The 22,429-nt window shown below is 37.6% G+C and overlaps 1 protein-coding gene across 3 annotated transcripts in view; it reads left to right on the top strand.

The window, feature by feature from the left end:
* The first annotated feature begins 10,646 nt into the window (after nucleotides 1-10,646).
* Nucleotides 10,647-22,429, top strand: part of LOC108414168 (piezo-type mechanosensitive ion channel component 2) — an 86,946-nt gene continuing 75,163 nt past the window's right edge. For all 3 annotated transcript variants that reach the window (XM_037531148.1, XM_037531149.1, XM_037531150.1), the window contains exons 1-2: nucleotides 10,647-11,215; nucleotides 18,594-18,689. In XM_037531148.1, the coding sequence (XP_037387045.1) occupies nucleotides 11,152-11,215; nucleotides 18,594-18,689 (160 nt within the window). In that variant the 5' untranslated portion in view covers nucleotides 10,647-11,151. The remainder of the gene's footprint in view (nucleotides 11,216-18,593; nucleotides 18,690-22,429) is intronic.

The following is a 22,429-nucleotide window of genomic DNA, read 5'->3' as shown; positions in this document are numbered from 1 at the left end:
CATTCTGGACAGGTCACCCCAGAGGCTGGACTTCATTATCACTAGATGTGTTTGTCATTAGTGTAAATTCTTATTGTTATTGGACTGTGAAAAGGAGAAAATGCAACCAACTTCTATGACTGAACTTTGAAAGAGTCAAAAAAATATGCCTGCAGATTTCAAAAAATAGAACGCAAGTCTACAGAAAGGACAGCATTGGACACAGTTACAGTGGGGCAAAAAAGTATTTAGTCAGCTACTGATTGTGCAAGTTCTCCTACTTAGAAAGATGAGAGAGGTCTGTAATTTTCATCATAGGTTCACTTCAACTATGAGAGACAAAATGAGAAAAAAAATCCATGTAGGATTTTTAAAGAATTTATTTGTAAATTATGGTGGAAAATAAGTATTTGGTCACCCACAAACAAGCAAGATTTCTGGCTCTCACAGACCTGTAACTTCTTTAAGAAGCTCTACTGTCCTCCACTCATTACCTGTATCAAAGGCACCTGTTTGACCTCGTTGTCTGTATAAAAGACACCTGTCCACACCCTCAAACAGTCAGACTCCAAACTTAACCATGTCCAAGACCAAAGAGCTGTCATAGGACACCAGGAAGAAAATTGTAGCCCTGCACCAGGCTGGGAAGAGTGAATCTACAATAGGCAAGCAGGTTGGTGTGAATAAATCAACTGTGGGAGTAATTGTAAGAAAATGGAAGACATACAAGGCCAATGATAATCTCCCTCGATCTGGGGTCCACGCAAGAGCTCATCCCATGGGGTCAAAATGATCATGAGAACGGTGAACAAAAATCCCAGAACTACACGGAGGGCCCTGATGAATGACCTGCAGAGAGCTGGGACCAAAGTAACAAAGGCTACCATCAGTAACACACTACACCGAGAGGGACTCAAATCCTGCAGTGCCAGGCGTGTCCCCCTGCTTAAGCCAGTACATATCCAGGCCCATCTGAAGTTTGCCAGAGAGCATATGGATGATCCAGAAGAGGATTGAGAGAATATCATGTGGTCAGATGAAACCAAAATAAAACTTTTTGGTAAAAACTAAACTCACCGTGTTTGGAGGAAGAAGAATGCTGAGTTGTATCCCAAGAACACCATACCTACTGTAAAGCATGGGGGTGGAAACATCATGTTTTGGGGCTGTTTCTCTGCAAAGGCAACAGGACGACTGATCTGTCTTAAGGGAAGAATGAACGTGGCCATGTATCGTGAGATTTTAAGCCAAAACCTCCTTCCATCAGTGAGAGCATTGAAGATGGAACGTGGCTGGGTCTTCCAGCATGGCAATGATCTCAAACACACTGCTTGGGCAACGAAGGAGTGGCTCCGTAACAAGCATTTCAAGGTCCTGGAGTGGCCTAGCCAGTCGCCAGACCTCAACCCCATAGAAAATATGTGGAGGGAGTTAAAAGTCTGTGTTGCCCAGCGACAGCCCCAAAACATCACTGCTCTAGAGGAGATCTGCAGGAGGAATGGGCCAACATACCAGCTACAGTGTGTGCAAACCAGATGAAGACTTTTAGGAAACATCTGACCTCTGTCATTGCCAACAAAGGTTATGCTACAGAGTATTGAGTTGAACTTTTGTTATTGACCAAATACTTATTTTCCACCATAATTTACAAATAAATTCTTTAAAAATCCTACAATGTGAATTCCTGGATTTTTTTTTCTCATTTTGTCTCTCATAGTTGAAGTGAACCTATGATGAAAATTACAGACCTCTCTCATCTTTCTACGTAGGAGAACTTGCACAATCAGTGGCTGACTAAATACTTTTTTGCCCCACTGTACATGTTTTCTGCTTTTTTTCTCATGCTGAAGCTTAATGGTATTTGTGTTTTCAAGGAATTTCTTTGAACATCTTCATATGTTATTGTTCACTTAGGGTCACATTGAAAACATTCTATGAGTACAATGACTTTTTTTATTTTTATGCAACATGACAGTGGTGGACGAAGTACACATACCATGTACTTGAGTTAAAGTAGTGATACTCAAGGTAAAGTATTACTTCAGTAAAAATAGACGCCCTCCCTTTAGACCTCCACTTGAGTAAATGTGCAAAAGTATTTGCCTTCAAATGTACTTAAGTATCAAAAGTAAAAGCACTAACAGATTAATTATGACTTCAATGTCCTTTTATCATTTTTATAACAGGACTCTTACTTCATAAACTCATTTTAGGTCAAAATACTGTGGTGTCACTCAGTCTTTTAATAGAATGTCATTAATTAATCTGTCACTGACGTCTATTAAAATGATCATAATGGCAAAACACTGAAGGCAAACAATTTCCATTAGGTAGAACCAAGTGGCTCTGAAATAACTTTTTATGAACAAGCAAAGTTTCAGTTTAAGATTTATTTGCAACTTAGTTACAAATAAAAACTTTAAACACAGGTTCACAAATTAGTTTTCCTTTACTATATTGCAACTGTAGGTCTCTGTTCATGAACAAAAACTAACAAAAACAAATTTACTATGAAATGAAAGTCTTTGTATAAATTCAGAAAAATTAAACATGCCAGTCACAACTGCATATGTGTACATATTTCTATATTGTGGTTTATTTACACAAAGTTAGATTAGTTCCATCATTTATGTTGAACAGATACCCCCAAAAATTTACACTGCTGCACTGATGTTGAACTGTATGCTTGTACTGGGTCGGTATGTCCAACAGGTCAAAACAAAGTGCAGGCTGTGCCCTGATTGGTGTTCTTGCTTTGCGCTTCTTTCTCTGTGACATATTACGTTATGAATATGTTATTGGCATGTTATGTTTTTTATGCACACATAAGCCAAAAGAAACAACAGATTTTACATAATATAGTGGAGTAACAAGTAAGATATTAGACCCTGAAATGTAGTGGAGTGAAAGTAAAATGTCACCCAAAGTAGAAATACTTCAGTAAAGTACAGATACACAAAAAAATGACTTAAATACAGTAATAAATTACCTTTACTTACTTACTGTCCACGGCTTACATCCAATCAACATAGATTACATAACTCTAATCCATGCCAGTGTAAAATCTGCAGACAACAGATGAGTAAGATGACATCTGATAAGCCTTTACAGACCAGACAGCCCAGCTTAAACTATAAAGCAAAATGAAATATTTTTTAGTGGTTTGGTCATGTTCTTTCATCTGTGTTTATGAATGAAGTCAGCGGTATGCATTCTGAGTATTATTTTGCTATAAAATGATCAATTGTGATACTTTTTTGACCCACTGTTTATAATCAATATGTTTTGCTTTGTCTACCATTAAGCCTCACTATCAATCATATTTAATGTGCATAGATAAAACTTTGGGACAAAAAAAAGTCCCTACCATTGCCAGTGAAGGGGTGGGGGGTGGGGCAAGAAAATGGCATCCATTTCGTCTGCAACATTAACTCAACAACTCCTAAATTATGGATAAAAGACGATTGTTTCCTGATGTTTGTTAGTCACAGAGACGGGCCTTCGGAGAACAGTCTTAAAAAGTATCGGCATCAGTCAATAGATGCCACTTTGCTCTGTATTGATTGACTGTATGCCATTCATCCATTGCTTCCTGAAGAGAATTGCCTGAGTAAAGTAGCTGTGTTAACGGGCAGGGCGGGGGAGGGAGTGTTGTGAGTGAGATAATTCTGCGTGAACATCCTCCCCTATAGATCTTGATCATCTGTAGTGTCGTTGGTTTGCTCGAGAATGGGTTCAGTGGCTTAACTATTGAGGGAGCCAGGGGGTGCAATCATACTGGAACTCATAAGATCACAGTTACATCAGTGGATGGGATCACTACCCTTAGAAAGCAAATTACTGTTTGCCTCAGTCGGAAACACATTTAGGAGCTAAATGACTTGATGGTAACTTATCAATGTCAGCTCCCTCAATGTGCATATAATCAAATCCTGTGCAACAGCAGCCATGCTGGAGTTTGCTGGAGTTTGAAAAGATAGTATTATTTCTGCTACACATGTGATATAGGAAGCATGAAAAATGCCAAGGCCCACAGCAAGTTCCAACTGCTTTAACCAAAGAATGGTTATACAGATGACCCAGATTGGTTCTATAAGTCAATTCTTAGTTTCGTTGCTTTTGTTCTTCTCTCAGAAGTGTACAGTGGGTTGGAGTTAGGAAATTTAGGAAAATGATTGTAATTTTGAACTTTGGTTGTAAATTTAAAAGCTTTTTTATGTCAGGTCTTAGATTTAATGATGGCCTGGTGGCATGGTTGGTAGCGCTGTTGCCTCACAGCAATTAAATTGCCCCTATATGTGAATGTATATGTCTGTCTGACCTGCGATGGACTGGTGACCTGTCCATTGTGTACCCTACCACCCAATGACTGCTGGGATAGGCTCGAGCTCCCCCCAGAAAGATAAGCGGCTTAGAAGGTGTGTGTGTGATCTACACTTAAAATGATCATCATAAATATCGTTTTCAATGAGGAACGCCTAGGAAATCTGTTCCTTTATTACCTTTTTCACTTTTGAACATTTCCCCCTACAGAAAGTACTTGCATATCTAGAAAGCATATTTAGGATGACCACCCTTTTATTTCTCTGATTTTCAGTCAAAATGACCTTTACGTACAAGTTATTTATTTTTCAGTGTTAGAAAAAAGCAGTAAACATATTTTTTAACAGAAAATTGCACAAAGGCCTCCAACATTAGCAAATTTATCATTATTTATTTGATCTACTCTTTGCTTTTGTGCACCCTACTATCACTTTAGCTGTTCCATCCCACCATTAAAAACCACCATTAAACTACAGCTAGTCCTGTCATGATTATGAAATTTTAGCTGATGATTAATTGTCATAAATAATTAAGATAAAAAATTAATTTGTCTTTTCTAATTAATTGAATTCTAATATTACAGTACAAGTTTAAAGTGGCTACATTTGTTGACACAGCTTGATTAGTGATGATTAGTTTGATTAGTAGCTAATTTTTGTTGTACTGTCAAAATGACACACTACTGTTGTGCCCAAACACTCACACAAAGAATCTACATAATCTTATATTTAGTCAAGCAAAGCTACCCAAGAGTGAAAATATAAGCAAAAAGCTCTGCTAGCATGCATGCTGAAAATGTTAGAATTAGCTACATACATAAACAATTATACACCAACATTGGCACTGTCCTCTAAACAAGTTAGGAGGTAGAATATTTTTGTTTTCATAAGCGCCATGATGTCTCGGTGAATGCATTTACTGCTTTTTTAATTTACATTTACATGCCTCAACCCAGCACACTCTGTTTTCATTTTACTTATTGCAGAAATCTAACTAACCTAAGTGTTGTAGGACTAAATAATTGCAACTATCTCAAATAATTATGAACATTTCAAAGAATTGAGATTAGGCGATTATGTAAAAATTGTGACAGGCTGAATTACAGCTGTGCCCTCCCAACTGAAGCTGTTACCAAAGGTTTCAATGGCATTATGCTCCCCTTCAAAAAGACACTAACATTCACGAATTCAAATGTATGTACATATCCAAACTCACCATAGCTGCCTTGCAAATTTCTTTCTCTTCTTCTTCTTCTTTTGGCTGCTCCCTTTAGGGGTCGCCACAGCGGATCATCTGCTTCCATCTTGCCCTATCCACTGCTTCCTCTACTTTTACACCAGGCATCTCCATGTCCACCTTCACTACATCCATAAACCTTCTCTGAGGTCTACCTCTTCTCCTTCTACCTGGCAGCTCCATCTCCAACATTCTTTGACCAATTGCAAATTTGACCTTGCAAATTTCTTTCTCATGTGCATCTGAAATATCTAATGAAATATTTTTAGATTTGATGTTGTTCTCAGAACAATAGACTGCCTACCCCAGAGCCCAGACCTTAACATCACTGAATGTGTTTGGGATAACTTGGATTGTGAAGAAGCAGAAAAATGCAACCAACTACTAAGACTGACTTTTGGAGGTGTGGAAGAACATTGACACAGAATTCATTGAAAATCAGAAAGTGAAATCAAACTCCACTCTTGCTACAGAACTGAAAAAATCCACAGGTTTTTCTGTCCATCATTCCACTGTGAGAAGACAACTCAATTCTGTGGGTCTGAAAGGATGTGTAGCTGTCAAGAAACCGTTTCTGAGAAAAGGAAATAGCTGAAAAAGAGAAAATTAGCACTAGAACACTGGACAGCTGGATATTGAGTAGGGTTTTTCAGACTGATGAGTATAAATTTATAATTGGCTTTGGATCGTGAGAAGCAGAAAATGTAACTTATAAGACTGATCTTTGGAGGTCTGGAAAAATATCCCTGCAGTTTTCTTTGTAAAACTTAAAGCAAGTCTTCCAGAAAGAACAGACGTTGCAATAAAGGCAAAGGGTGATCACAGTAAACACTGAAAAAAGATATTATACTTTTGCTTCTGTGGAATTTTCTATTGAATATTTGTTTTAACTGGAATTTACTCTGACTTTTGCATGGTAGATTTACAAGAGAAGGCAAGAATATTTTTAGCTTTTAATATAAATTAATAAAATACAATTTTATTTCCATTTTTTTATTATGAGTATTTTACACAGTGTAAAGGACAGTTGATGTAGAAAAATAGAGATGCATGGTTGTATATGACAGTGATATATACAGTTCAAGACATTTGTATGAGGTGGGCAAATATTTATTGATATTGATTGATAAATTATTTCATTATACACTTTTCTAAGCAAGTCATGGACATCATTAGTACCTAAAGAACATTGACTAACTGTATTTTTCACAATACAGTGACCAAAATTACACCTGTTTAGTTGGTTTTCATTCAGTACAGTTTGTAAAACACTGAATAAACTCATTGTAATTGTAGATTTATTATTCTTATTGTTGTTGTATTTTTTTAAATATGGCACTACAGGTTCTGTTTTGTCTGTTCCAGCTTAATAAACATGGAACAAAACCTTAATAAAAAACTTAATAATCACAGAACAAAAACATTATGAAAAAGACTGAAAGTATCTCACCCCACATTTACTCACAGTAAATTTGTAATATGCATTTCTATAAAAATGTAATAAATTATGACAGCTTTACATTTAGTCAATGCTGTTCAACAGAGTTACAGATACACTCTGTTTCCAGAAGTATTCAGTCACGTATCCAAATCATTGAATTCAGGTGTTCCAATCACTTCCATGGCCACAGGTGTATAAAACCAAGCACCTAGGCCTGCAGACTGTTTCTACAATCATTTGTGATAGAATAGGTCGCTCTCAGGAGCTCAGTGAATTCCAGCATGGTACTGTGATTGGTTGCCACCTGTGCAACAAATTCAGTCATGAAATTTCCTCACTACAAAATATTCCAGTCAACTGTCAGTGGTATTATAACAAAGTGGAAGCGATTAGGAACAACAGCAACTCGGATTGCAAAAGCGGATGCTGAGGCGCATAGGTCACCAACTTTCTGCAGAGTCAGTCACTACAGACCATCAAACTTCATGTGGCCTTCAGATTAGCACAAGAACAGTGTGTAGAGAGCTCCATGGAATGGGTTTCCAAAGCTGTTATAGCTGCAAATGAAGCTGTTATAGCTGCAAAGGGTGGGCCGACATCATATTAAACCCTAAGGATTAAGAATGCAATCTCACTCAATTTCATATGCGTATGAAGGCAGATGAGCAAATAGTTTTGGCAATGTAGTGTATGAAGTCACTGCAAGGGTGGGCCACTTGAAGATACTTTGGGTTTGGTGCCTTGTACAAGGCCACTGCAGCTATAGCCATCAAGTAGGGTCAAATGAGCTGATGTACCAAATGTAATAGAAAATAAACCTAGTGTATCTATTATTAGCCATGAGGAAATTGTTAGACACTAAAAGCTGCAGAGAAGTTAGACACAGCAGCCTAATTGCTTTTGGCAAAAAGAAAGTGATGATGTAATTGACTGCCTATGCCTAAAAGTGGTCTTCAAATAGTTTACAACATAGAGTAGAAGCAACAAAATGTAACATCAGTTCTTCTTTCCTAATCAAAGCCATTAGTGGCTAACTTAACATTAAAAGTATTATACAGCAGTAAAAACGTTTGCATTACACTGAGAACGGTTGGGTGACATGTATGGATATTTTGTAGAAGAAGCCATTAAAAATACGAGGGTAATGTAAACAGATTATTGTTACAGACATTTTAATGATTTGAAGTGACTTTTGTTCTGGCATACATAAACTTCATACTTGTGCAGTACTTTGGAAGTGTGAAAAAATATCTCTTTGACAGTTTGCTTTGAAAAACTGAAAGCACGTCTCCAAAAAGAATGGATACTGTAATCAATGGCCACAGCTTGCCGACAGACAAAAAAAATAAAAAAAATATTACACACTTCTATAAGCTAAGAATAGCTAAACTAGTTTGCACTGTAGTTAATCTATAGGGTTTAATATGATGTCGGCCCACCCTTTGCAGCTACAACAGCTTCAACTCTTTTGAGAAGGCTTTCCACAAGGGTTAGGAGTCTGTTTATGGGATTTTTGACCATTCTTCCAGAAGTGCATTTATGAGGTCAGACGCTGTTGTTGGACAAGAAGGCCTGGCTCACAGTCTCTGCTCTAATTCATCCCAGAGGTGTTCTACCAGGTTGTGGTCATAACTCTGTGCAGGCCAGTCAAGTTCTTCCACACCAAACTTGCTCATCCATGTCTTTATGGATCTCACTTTGTGCACTGGTGCGCAGTCATGTTGGAACAGGAAGGGGCTGTCCCCAAACTGTCCCCATAAAGTTGAGAGCATGAAATTGTCCAAAATCTGTTGGTCTGCTGAAGCATTAAAAGTTCCTTTCACTGGAACTAAGGGGCCGAGCCCAACTCCTGAAAAACAACCCTACACTATAATCCCCCCTCCAACAAACTTTACCCAGACTCATCCATTGGATTGTCAGACGGAGAATCGTGATTCGTCACTGCAGAGAACATGTCTCCACTGCTCTAGAGTCCAGGGGCGGCGCTTTACACCACTGCATTCGACGCTTTGCATTGCGCTTGGTGATGTAAGGCTTGGATGCAGCTGCTCAGCCATGGAAACCCATTCCATGAAGCTCTCTACACTGTTCTTGAGCTAATCTGAAGGCCACATGAAGTTTGGAGGTCTGTAGCAATTGACTCTGCAGAAAGTTGACCTCTGCGCACTATGCACCTCAGCATCCACTGACCCCGCTCTGTCATTTTATGTGGCCTACCGCTTTGTGGCTGAGTTGCTGTTGTTTCCAGTTGCTTCCACTTTGTTATAATACCGCTGACAGTTGACTGTGGAATATTTAGTAGTGATAAAATTTCACGACTGGACTTGTTGCACAGGTGGCGTCCTATCACGGTTCCACGCTGGAATTCACTGAGCTCCTGAGAGCGACCCATTCTTTCACAAATGTTTGTAGAAGCAGTCTGCATGACTAGGTGCTTGGTTTTATATACCTGTGGCCATGGAAGTGAATGGAACACCTGAATTCAATGATTTGGATGAGTGACTGAATACTTTTGGTGATATAGTGTGTGTAATATATATATGTAATTAGTTTGCTAATGCTTGGTCCTTAGATGAGCTCTGTTCCTCACATCTCCAACACCTTAACTTAAACTTTAAACTAAATGAAGCATCACACTTTACTTGAACATAAGTTTAAAAGGTTTTATAACACAGCAGATCAAGAGAAAGAGAGAGTTTATAGAGAGAGAAAAATAGTATTTGAAAAGAAACGATATCTTGTCCGTACTGTATGGAGCCTATCTGGCGTTGATTGATTTTTATCAGTAATTTGCAGGGCACATTTTACAGACCATTTAACAGCACTGGTACAATTTTAAATTCCTACATATTATTCTATCTAAAATGTAGTGAAAGTGGACTCTTAAGAGTATTGGAGATTTACCTGACCATTAACCTATCTAAGAACAATCTGCTGGAGAAATCTTGGGAAAGGTAGAGCTGGGCTTTTCATACTTAAAACTTTTCTAGGCCAAATACACGCAGAACCCAATGGTCATTTCTTAGTAATGGATCTGAACTGGTGGCCTGTTTCTCAGCAGATCTATTGTGATATATGCTAACGCAGAGATATGATAATTGTTTGTTTACATTCTTGGCGAAGTGCAGACTTCCCCAGCTGTGACTGTTTTCTAGGCGCTTGGAAAACGGAAGATGTTATTGAAAACCTGATTCTTTTACATATTAGTTAGTCAGTCAGAAGATACATCTGCAACAAGGCGGCTGACAGGAATAATCTTCTCTAAAAAACAAAAAACAAAAAAACAACAACAAATTTTTAATGTACCGGAGCTCCTACTGAACGTTGGCGCTGTCTGAGTGCTCCCCCCACCACCTGTATTCCGGAAACCCCGCCTCTCTCACGCGGATTGGTTGCTACGATCCCGCGTTCTGCGCTGGGATTGGCTAGTATTTCATACTAGCTTTCAAACCACATATCGAACTGCGTCTGAGTGGAATCTATTGGCCAATCCTAGCATAGGAGGCGGGGTTTGTCTGAATATGGGTGGGAAAGAAAGAACGCGGTCAGAGTTAAACTGCCTCTCGCGCTGGTTCTCATTGGTTGTGTCGCTGATTGCGTATGAATTATTTTGTTATTGCCCCGTGAGCGGGCAGCATTTCAGTCAGTGCAGCCTCGTGGAGTTTTTGGTTGAGGTGCGGAGGAGCACCGCCTCAGAAACCGAGCCTGAGGTAAATATGAAACCATTTATCTGATAGTAAATTTCACATAAGACTACAAGTATTTACTCAGTTTACTCCACCAAACAGCACCGAGAACCTTTTTGTCCGGCATTTCATTGAACGCTGTGGTTGGTGTTGACCGTTAAGTTGAACCAACGGCGACAGAAAAGCAAGAAAACACACTTTTACCAGTAGACTGAATATTGTGACTCAGTGATACCTGCCTCCGTTTTTGTGCCGAGGTGAGTCTACCACTTTAATGAGAAGCGTGAAACTGCGTGAAATCTGTGGAGCTGAGAAGTGAAGCAGCCCGGGGACTCTCTGAGGGACTCATGTAGCGCGATGCCGCCTTGTTCGGACTCGAGAAGGGAAACCACACGGCCAAGTTCATTTGCTTTAACTGAACCGCACAGCAGAAGTTTTCCGCTTTTTTGACGTTTTGAACTAAGCTGGATGTGAGACCTCTGGGCCATGGCAAGCGAGGTCGTGTGTGGACTCGTCTTCAGGCTACTGCTGCCGTTTTGCCTGGCGGCAGGTGAGTATACCTACATCCTCATCTCAGAGACTCTCAGCTGAAGACTTTCTGATAGGGTTAGGGTTCAAATTTAATGGTCTTTTTCCTCACATTTTTCTCGTCTGCAAGTAAACATTAAGAAACTGAATTTACCAGAATGCGAGAATGAATCCACTGAAAATGTTCTCAAACACCCTGAGTTAGTTTCCCAGACGGGATTAAGTTTAGTCCTGGATTAAGCAGTCTTCTGTATTCTGGAGATTCTCCATTGAAAAGAAGAATGCAATCCAGGTCTAGGTTTAATCCCTGTCTGGGAAACTGACTTAGTGTGTTTGACTCAGGAAAGATCTTTGACTTCTGCTTTGTTTCAGACAGTGTCTTACATTTGGAGTTCATTCAGAATCAGATGGTAGTTTTTTTGTGAAAGCTCTTGAGCTTTGTGTGTGTGTGTGTGTGTGTGTGTGTGTGTGTGAGGCCGGCCGTGTGGGTTTGGGCTGCAGTCAGAACATTTTCACTTGAAGCAGATTTTTGGGGAAAAGACAAAACAAATAAAACCACTTTAGAGCTCCATTTCTTTCTGCTGAACTGCTAAAAAGGCATATTTCTCAATGAAGGTGACTTTTGTGTTCGCCTGCCTTTTTAAAAAGTTCTTCTTTACATGCGTGCTGAATTTCTTCTTTCAAACTCTAATGTTTGCCATGGAAAGATGTTAAAGAGAAAAAAGGTACATTGAAAACATTTCACACAATTTAAATTCTTGATTTAGGTGGTATTTTTAAAAGAATAGCCTAAGAAAATAACAGGAATCACAACACAGTGCATCCTCTTTGTGGATTTATAATGATGCAGGACTCACATATATAGAACAAAAGTACTTGGGTGTTATATTGAATACACACAGGTTCATATCTCTGAAATCTCACTGGGTGTTTTTGAGTATGTATAGCCTTTTAACAGTGGTCAGGTTTCACTGCCAGTACTCATCTCTGACAAAATGCAAAATGGAGCTCTCTGTGTTGTGCCAACACAGTTATTGAATTGGACCCAGATATTGCAGTGTGGTGTTAATGTGCCATTCCTGTAATCCATTAGGCATCAAACACCAAGCACTTCATTTTAAATCTACATGTAATAAATAATGCCACTTAATTTTACATATCGAAGGTCTTAATTTGATGTATGGGTGACCACAATTGATAAGAATTAAGCCACTGTCACTCATAATACTCAGAATCGCTCTCTCAGTGTGGGCTTTCAGCAGCTTGGAGCTTTCCATAGATAAGATCCACTCAACAGTATAGACTGATAATGTATCGCCTGACAGCTGACAAAGTCTCTTCTTTTTCCTCAGAAAGCAATCTCACCAAGCTGTGGCGCATCCCCATTAATCGCTGGAAAGTCGCTTTAACCGCATGAATTAATAATGTGGCATGAGAGGAGAGAAAAATTGACTGCCCATTATCGTAAACACACCTTTAATATTTGATGATTTTTCTTTTTTAAGTGGGGATGAGCAGAGGTCACTCACAGGAATGTTCCATGCTAACAGGAACAAACAATATGGAGAAGATAGGAAATCTACACGGGTAATGAAGATGAATAGAACACAATGAATTATGGGAAACAGGGTCATTTACAGTCTTGTATGAGTGATCTGCTGTTTGGATGAGTCCTTAATAAATACTACTTGCTGATTGTTCTGGCTTTTAAAGACTCTGAGATGTCTGTGCTGAGACGCAATTTATTGGAAACTACCAAGGAAACAAGGCCAAAAGGATCATAGCGTTAAGATGCTCTTAACTAATGAAAAACATTATCAAGTGATGGTAAAATATTTGTTTTACATTCGGTTTGGCTATCTATAAATCTGTAAAAATGGAGTCTTTTGTGCCTGTTTCACATTTCTACGAAATAATTTGACGGATGTGAGTTAACGGAAAAGTGACGGATCAATAACAGTGTGATTTGTTGACTTTAGAGGTTTGACCTCTATATGTAATGGCAATTCCTCATGTAGGCTGGTTCGGTTAGTGTAATTTGCTGTGCATTTATTTATGCCTGTTAATCTGTATCAAGTTCAATAATATCAGATGGTTAATGTTTCTCTGTTTACTGCTCAGGTTTCTCAAATTTCAGGCTCAAAAAAATCGTGCAAAGGTTAAATAATCAAGAATGATGTAGACATTAAATCTTTAGGTGTTCTCAAACCACATCATTTTAAACACAGCACACAGCTGCTGTGGCTTCCACTTCTCAAAAGGCATCAATTATTACTGAGTCGGTTCGCCATGCTGGTCAAACCCGGCAGTTAAGACAAACGCAAGACTGTTGCATTCTGAAACCGCTGCTTTTTTAAATTCATGCTCATGAGCTAGGCCAAGTTCACTACAACTAAAGATGAGCATCACTGTAAACAGTCCTATAATGGCTGACAAATACATAACAACTTAGCTTAACCTATCCTTAGATGTTCTACATGCTCTGAAATGAGCCTGTGTGTATAGTGTGGTTGTCATGATGAGAATATTTCAGCTTTACTGCTGATACCAAATGATCCATAACAAAGCAATTCTGTGACAAAAAATGAAAAACACTCATCGTTTGAATACCTAATGATTATTTGAATTGCTACAGTTTAATTAACCTATCTGACATCTAATGTGTTCTGATCTATTAAGTAATTGAAATCTCTTTCAGAATATTCTGAAGCGTAGATCAGCAGAGAGATGATTAAAATAACATTCATCGCACTCTGAGACAACCAGTAAATAGCTTGTACATTATATTGACGGTTTCTAGGTGTGAATGAATGAGATTCTTCAGTTTTGTGTAGAGATGGCACAGTACCACTCACATTTTCTCATACCGCTATGGATATTTCAGCTTTGACAAGAGTTGATTCCATATTTTTTCTTTAAGCATTACCAAACTTTAAAATAAGCCTTTGCATAAGATTCTAAGCTGTTTTCACACCTAGTTTATGGTAGTACATGCTAAAGTTTAGGCTTTTGTGACATGACATCTTTTTCAGAATTATACGTATGGGTGGTTGTTCATTGGTGAGAAACTGCAGGGATACAAAGGCCCTGTTACTGTCACACTTGCTACCATTTGAGCCAAAAACTCATATTTGCATGAACATAGAGAAACTTACAATCTATGTGTATTACAAAACACTTGGTATGTGCTTCATTGTGATTGGGTTGTCAAATTGATTGTCAGTTGCTGTTGTGAATTAGGAGGTTATCAGTTTTTAGTTGATGACTGAGGGCTGTCTTAGATGGCACCCTAAAATATCCATCCATCCATCCATCCATTCATCCATCCATTTTCTAAGCAGCTTCTCCGTTAGGGTCGCGGACCCTAAAATATGTAGGTTTCAAAACAAATACAAGAATTAAGTGAAGCATTTTTGAACATGTTGACTTACACCAGAGAGCTACTCTTTACTCTCCTGGCATTGAACTCCATTTGTTTTCATTGCGTAATTGTGTGTTAGAGCTCTTCAGTGGGCATTATTTCCAGGGTAAATAACACTCTCTCTGCCCTGCAGTCAGTGTGGCGTAGACAGAGGGATGCACAGAGGATACGTAACTTTAGATGAGTAAGGATTTTACCCACCTTTCAATACATAATACAGTACACCTTAATTAGTTTTGAGTCCAGCCATTACGACACGTGGATATGTCAGAATTGAACATTGAAAAGTGATTGGAGTATTGCTGAGTCTGGTTCGACATAATTGGATGAAAAGGGACCTCAGATAATTTTGGCTCATCCCTCCCCACACCAAAACTACTGTTTATGTACTGGTGATGTCATGTCGACACAGATCGTCACTCACAGGTTTTGCTCAAGTTTTAAGTTTGCAGCTTGACTCAGATGACAGTCATTTTTTCTCAGACAGCGCTCTGCTTCTTCTCTGCATTCTGGTTGTGTGTTTTATCAGCAGGACAAACGTGTGCATTGTGACGATATATAAGGTTGATGCCCCCTTTGGTGTTTAGAGGGTCCTTATTTCAATGTTAACTTTTTTTCTCTGTCTGATGACAGAGCTGTGGGTTTGTATCACTGTGAAATTGCTTTGTTTTCCATGTAGTTCAAATGATCTTGCTTTAGAACAAACTCAGCATGTCTCTGTAAGGAGGTGCGTAAAGGAACAACATTTCAGTGCAGTGATTAGGGCTGGCCTGAGTAATTCAGATACCTGTTTTTGTTTGTACTGTTGGTATTTGTTTCTCGATTTACTGTTCCGTCCATAATTAACCTTTTCAGGTGGGAATCTTGGCTTTTTCCTCATTTTCTTTTCTAATTTCAGTTTTACAGCTTGTTTCAAACTTGATAGCAGAAATGGCGAATCTGTCTATCATGGACAAAGTTTTTTTTTTTTTTTTCGCTATTGGTATCAGAGAAGAGTAGTCTCCACATACCATTAAGGCAGCGCAGTGGTTGCAGGGCAACTACAAGATCATCACATTTAAATAAGTTATTATTTTGACTGGATCTGTAGATCTGGAAATGGAAAAAAAAGGAAAAAATAGGCTTTTTGATGGACACAAAATACAAATCTAATGTGTCCGTTCCATCAGCAGCCATCTAGAAATAAATAAGTATTACTAAAATATACAATATAAAGAATACATCAAATATGATTGTTTTTGAGGGTGATTTTGAGAAATACTAGCAAGTATACAAAGCCTTTAAAATGCTTTTTGGACCAGCCCTACTAACAGTGAATAAAAGCTAAGATTTTCAATTAGCATGGATTTTTTGTATTAACCTGTAACACTGTTTCACTGTGAAGTCATTGTTACCTGGAAATGCTTTCTTTCATTGTGACTTCATGTTAATTGGCAATGCTTGTTTTCATTCATTGTGAGCTCACACTGATTGACAACACAATCTCCATTATGATAAAATCCTCATTGGGTACGTTTATGTTCATCCATTGTGATGCGATACTAACTGGCCACACTTGCTTTCATTCAAGGTGATGTCATGCTCAATTATGAGCCTTGTTGTTGTATATATTGTTTTATACAGGTCAACACAGGACCCATAAACATGTGTTATATTAAGAACTTACAATCATTACTCATGTCGGATACGACGGTATAATGCTGAACGAGGCAGCACTCAGAATGACGTGTTCAGCCGTGTTGGGGCAGTTCATGCTGAATGGAACTCCAGATCAGTTGACCATTACAACATGCAGGTTATCGCCCTCTTTGACGACCGCCTCCCGATAAAGGGTTTCAAACACCAGAAGCAAAAGAAAATTTTCAAAAGCAAAAGAGCAAAGAAAAAATCTACAAAACAACCAACTGGAAAAAGGAATATTAAATGTGTATCAGAATGAGTGAAAATTTGTAGTAAGTAGTTGTAGTTATAATAGTAGTAGTAGAGTTGATTTAAGTTGATTTAACTCATTTGCATTTTCAAAACATGGAGATTTTTGATATTGCTTGTGGATTTTAGCATTTAATTTTAAACTTTTGGCACAAAATTAACTGCATACTATAGTGTTGCAGTTTACTGTAGTTATTTCTCTTTTATTACATTACAAAAAAAATTTGCTGCACAACCAGTTAAAGACACAAGGCACAATATTTTAATCTTAGTGTATCGCCTCTGAAATCATCATCATAATATCCATCATGTCCTCATGTTTTTATGTCCAAAAAATTTGTCTAGTTTACTGCATAGTCAGTAATTGTGTGGACTGCGTAACTTAAAATTGGGTGGCATTATGTCAGTGTTTCATAAATGTTATATGAACAGAATGTTTTGGTTATAGATTACTGCCAGAGGCTGCAGCATGTGAAAACGACAGGAGGAACCTTGCTTTTCACATAGTTTGAAACAAAAAAAGATGGATTTATAATAAATCTCAAAAAATGATCTGCACTTACAGCTCAGCTCAAACTTATTATAATTTACCATGACAAAAATGTCCTGGTCCAGTGAGTGCAGAGAAGAAATGGAGGGATTGACTCCATTGTCCAGCTGTCGCCATCTGGATGGCAATGCTTCAGAGCCATTAGTGCAGCAGCTCTGCAGAGGCCAGATCAGACTTCTTCCTCTTGTCCCTTTTTCACACATTTTTACGGGAAAGAAATGCTGACCAGACACAGACCTTGCCATTAGACACCAGTTGAATGAATGTAATTTCATTTTATTGGCAATTTCTATATTGCAACGTAATTGTTTTCTTGATGGCCTGGCACACATTGAGGTTTTTCTTATGTTTGATGAATGGATCGCTGTTAGATTAACATGAGATCTTGGATTGATGATTGGATTTGTTTGTTTTGTGCTTCAAATATGTAGTGATGATATGGCAACAGTTTGTGGCATGATTTTTTTCTAGAGCTTGATTTAGATATGTCACTTAGTTTTAGTCCCAGTGCAGGTTTAAAAACAGGTGTTTTTAATGAAGAAATTATCCTCACAGTGCCCTATGAAAATTACTACATAGCCTCTGACCAATGGACCTATGAATCAATGTTGATTCGCTGAATAAATTCACAATATCCTAAATGCACCATTAACCAGCATTGATTCAAGCCTATGGAAGACACAAATGTATTACATCTTCATATATATTTATTGGTATAGCCTATACCTTTTACCACAAACATGTCTGAGAGATGTGTAGCCAACCTGAGATAATATATATAATAGGATAATGTTTGTGTGTATATATATATATATGAAGTAGTCATCACATGAAATATTGGCATTAGGCTAATTTAAAGGGTTACATCTGGTTGACTTCATATATTGACATTCTGAACCTTAATGTATTGATGAATGTGGTTCATACATGATCAGTTATAATTATCTTTGCTCATGGCCATGTCTTGAAAGGAGATCTCAATGCAGTCAATCTTGCTTCTTCTGCTCCTCATTTTGTTTTTTGTTTGCTATGACGGTATTTATAGGGGATTTAATGTTTTTTTTTACTGTTCTTACTTTTCTTTGGGTTGCACTGTAGCAAAAGTAATTTGTTTAGCTTGTCTTAATTTAATCTTTGGCTCTGGTTGTTTTATACTGAATTCCATTTCCCTGGAAATGCACCAGTGCAGTATATTACCTGGACGAGGTACGAAAAGCTAAATTAACCACATTTCAGTACTGCAGAGCTCAATTAGTGAGCCTGGCGTTTGTGCAGCATAGCCCCAGAAAGACCATCACAGAATGAAGCCTGAGTTGTAATAACACTTTTAGAGGAAAGAGGAAAGGTTTTATGACATTGACAAATTTGCCTTAAATAAATGTTAGATTTTCACAGATTTTATCACTGTGTTGATTATACAGTGCAGTAACTTTTTATTTACCTGTATTAAATCTTCCATGGTCTGTTTTTTTGTGTTTGTTGTGTCTTGTTTCTCTGTAGCGTGTTTGTTCAGGTACAATGGTCTCTCCTTGGTCTACCTAATCTACCTCCTCCTCATCCCGCTGTTTCCCGAGCCCACAACCAAAACTATGCAAGGTAAGAGCTGGTCTAATTCACCACTGAGTTTAAATATAGTGCTTGAACCAAATCCACCAAATAGCTGATTAATAGAAACCAATGGACATAAAAATGTGAATGAAATTATTTAAGATAATTATTATTCAATTTATTTAGTGATCTTAGTCCTTCAGTGTTAAGTATTGATCCAATACTGTTATGATCTGATTTCAGAATTATTTTTCAGAAATAATGCAGCCACACACAGCACGCTACCAGTGCATAATAGGTCAATCAAGTGTAGCTAAGATGTTCTAGGGTGCCAGTTAATGTTACTGCAAAAAATACTTCATATGATTTTAGTGAGTAAATAATGTCTTACTCTGAGCTGATACATGTCATTTTTGCGCTAGTTTTAGGTGTCTGTGAAAATTTATATTTAAAAAGCTATTCATCTGAACAGTAAGTAATTATGCATTTAAGGAAAAAACACTATTATTAGAGTAAATACAAATAATATTATAAGTTCTGATTTAATGTATGCAAATGTGTTTATTTCCAAACCTCTCATTGATGAAGCTTGAATTATTTATAGTTATCATCCAGTACCTACTTCAGCTAATCAGCGCTTCTTTAGCTTAAATAATGTGGGCTGTTGATGGAATTTAATAAATTCATGCAGCCGCTGAGGGCACAGACGAAATATCTAGATTGGACAGCCGACCGGCCACTTCCTGAAAACCACCTCCTTGTTTCTACACTCATTGTCCATTTTATCAGCTCCATATAGCTGCATATTTGTAGGTCTTCAGTTACAGTCTGTAGTCCATCTGTTTCTCTGCATACTTTGTTAGATCCCTTTTACCCTGTTCTTCAATGGTCAGAACCCCCACAGACCCACCACCAGAGCAGGTACTATTTGGGTGGTGGATCATTCTCAGCACTGTGACACTGATGTGGTGGTGGCATGTTTGTGTGTTACATAGTGCATGTGCCATTTAATTGTTTGTCTAGATAAGAGACATACTGATATAACTGCCATTTCACTCATTTCTAATATACCCTGCTTCGTTATCATGTCTAGCCAGTTCATGAGAGTAGCTTTGTATTGTTGTTTATTCATGCTCCTACATACCTTTTGTCTTTATTACACATTTATGTAAGAAGCTTAAGCGTCGCGATTTTGTAGTGCTTTGTAGTCACAATAAAGATTTAAAGGTCATTAAAGTTTAATTATTTGAGAGACATTCAGTGACTGGGGCAGGACACTGCATTGATCCACTGACACTTAAAGTTTGCCATTTTATCTCTCTTGATTAAAAACTTGTAGCCTTGTGTGGCAAAGCCTTGGGAAAGTCCTTGCAACTGGGTTATATGAAGTTAAAGCCTCTTCTATACAAACTAAACACAGCAACTTTGTTCATTCGTTCATGCATTCAGTCACTCATTTATGAATATTATTTGAAACAGCTAAGACAGTTGAGAACAGAATACAGTCATGAAGGGCAATAACATACAAACATCAGAAAGGTCATTAGTCTTAGATTGGAGATACTGACCATCATGTGTCACCAGAGTCACTGTTGTTACAGATTATTTTACCATGCAACAGCACAGTAGCTGTGTGGTCTTAAGTGTCGTGCTCAAAGACGCTGTAGTCAGAGTGGTCAGAGGAAGGGGCAGGGACATTACTGCATTGTGTCTTATGAAACCAGGAGAGAAAGGAAGAGGATGGGAGTTTCTAAAGTGGACCATTACACCCTCATCAATAGTTAAAGAGACCTGCCTACATTGTAAAGAAAATGCACTCTGCCATGGTGTTTCTTAGAACTTTGTGTTAGAGTCATATAGTTTTGTAATACCTGTAGAAGAGGACAATATGATGATATTATTGTTATCATGATAAATTGCAATGATATTCTTTCTTGAGCACAATGCAGGTGTCATCAGTATTTCTACAATAATGAGATCATCTTTCATTAAAAATAGGGATTTAGACCTGACCTGACCTGTAAATTCACTAATACAGTACTGTGCAAAAGTTAGAGACTACTCTTTATTTATTTAATTTCCAGTCGAAATGGCAAGCAGCCAATCTCTGAGACTAAGCTTTGGAGGTAAGGAAAAATGTTCCTACAGATTCTGTTTGAAAACCTAAAAGCAAGTCTCTTGAAAAAAAAACGGATGCTGTAATAGGTAAAGGGTTGATACACTAAATACTGGAAAAAATGGTGCTATATTTAATTCTTGAGGCTTCCGTATAATTTGATGCTGAAAAGTGGGTGGAATGGAAATTAAATCAATGAAGGGTGGTCTGTGACTAGCACTGACTGATATATCACTACAGTAAAGGTTTAACAGAAGTGAGCAGGACTATGAGCAGGACTAGAGTTATGTGTATTTGACCATCAGTATTTGTCAACTGTATGAATACCTGCGAGCTTCAGTACATTATATTAATCCAGTGTATATATACTATAAAAGTAGCACACACACTCACTATACAACGTGTTCAACACTTGAACTAGATTTTCTCTTCTTCAATAGCAGCACTTAAACTGGAACAAGTGTTTTCTGTTCCAAGCTGTATTCTTTACACTCTACAACAGTAATATAACTGAGTTATGTGTTGATAAAGGCACTGTTGGTTCTGTTACTGTGTTGTAGAACTGGTTTATATCTTTTTCTTTATGTGTATGTCTTTTTTTTTCAGAAAGCTGTTGGTAAGGCTTTGAGACTTCAGTGATGCTTTTGATTGTAGAGTCAAACATTGAGATAAAAGCAACTATGAAAAAATATTTTAATTTAATAAAATATTTTAATATTTAGAGTCAACCTTCCAGACAATGATTAAATCCTAGATTGGCAATGAATATAAAGCTTTCCCCTTGAAGATGTTAAACAGACTTTTATAGGCACTTATTTGTGCTCTGCTCTAGATAAGAACATCTGGTAAATGATAATGCAGCAAAAAACGCAATGCAAAAATTAGACACAGACAGTAAATTCTATAATTAAATGTTAGAAAATAAGTTACTGTAAAATATTAATGTAGTCTTCTGTATTTAATGTTTTACAGATAGAATATTCATTCGTGGCATGTTAAACATTAAATAGTGAGTTAAAATCAGCTTCATTAATAAAATATGACATGATGCATGCGTCTTTCAGTTATGATTTAACCATTGAGTGATTAATTTGTTTGTGGGTTTTGTGACTCATTTAGTAACCTGGGGTGTTATGTCTGTGACGTTAAGTGTGTTTTCAATACTACTCAGCTGTTTGAAACTATTGTTAGTTTGTACTCTGTACTGAAAGGTTATGCCAGGAGGCATTTTAGTCACATCTGTGAAATGTAGATGATGAAAGAGTTTGCCTTAGGACAGATTTGAAGAGCGGGTACAGTATCCTGTATTGTCACCAGAGATTGAACACGGACTTGCATACACAAATAACCATGGCATATAAAAGGAGCCAAATAAGGGCAATTCAGCTAAATTAGTTTAAGCTGTGGTCCCACAGTAAACAACTTTAAAAACAGTTATGTAATCAGACCGTAGATATTTAAGAGGATTATATTATGATCTATTTTTAAACCAAGGCATTCATAGGGGTAGTAATACGCTAAATATGTGCAAAATCATCATCTTTAGGATACTTCCTATTTGGAGGTGACTTTCTCTAATCAGTACGTTGTAAGTTGTGAAAAGATTTAATTTATCGTAAGTTTAATTTCTAAATAATAAAACATGTCATTACCTAAACACAAAACTTTTTAA

The sequence above is a fragment of the Pygocentrus nattereri genome, chromosome 19, assembly GCF_015220715.1.
Source record: "Pygocentrus nattereri isolate fPygNat1 chromosome 19, fPygNat1.pri, whole genome shotgun sequence".
NCBI classification, from domain to species: Eukaryota; Metazoa; Chordata; class Actinopteri; order Characiformes; family Serrasalmidae; genus Pygocentrus; species Pygocentrus nattereri.
Note: the sequence above shows the minus strand (reverse complement) of the source record. Positions and strands in the feature narration are given on the sequence as shown.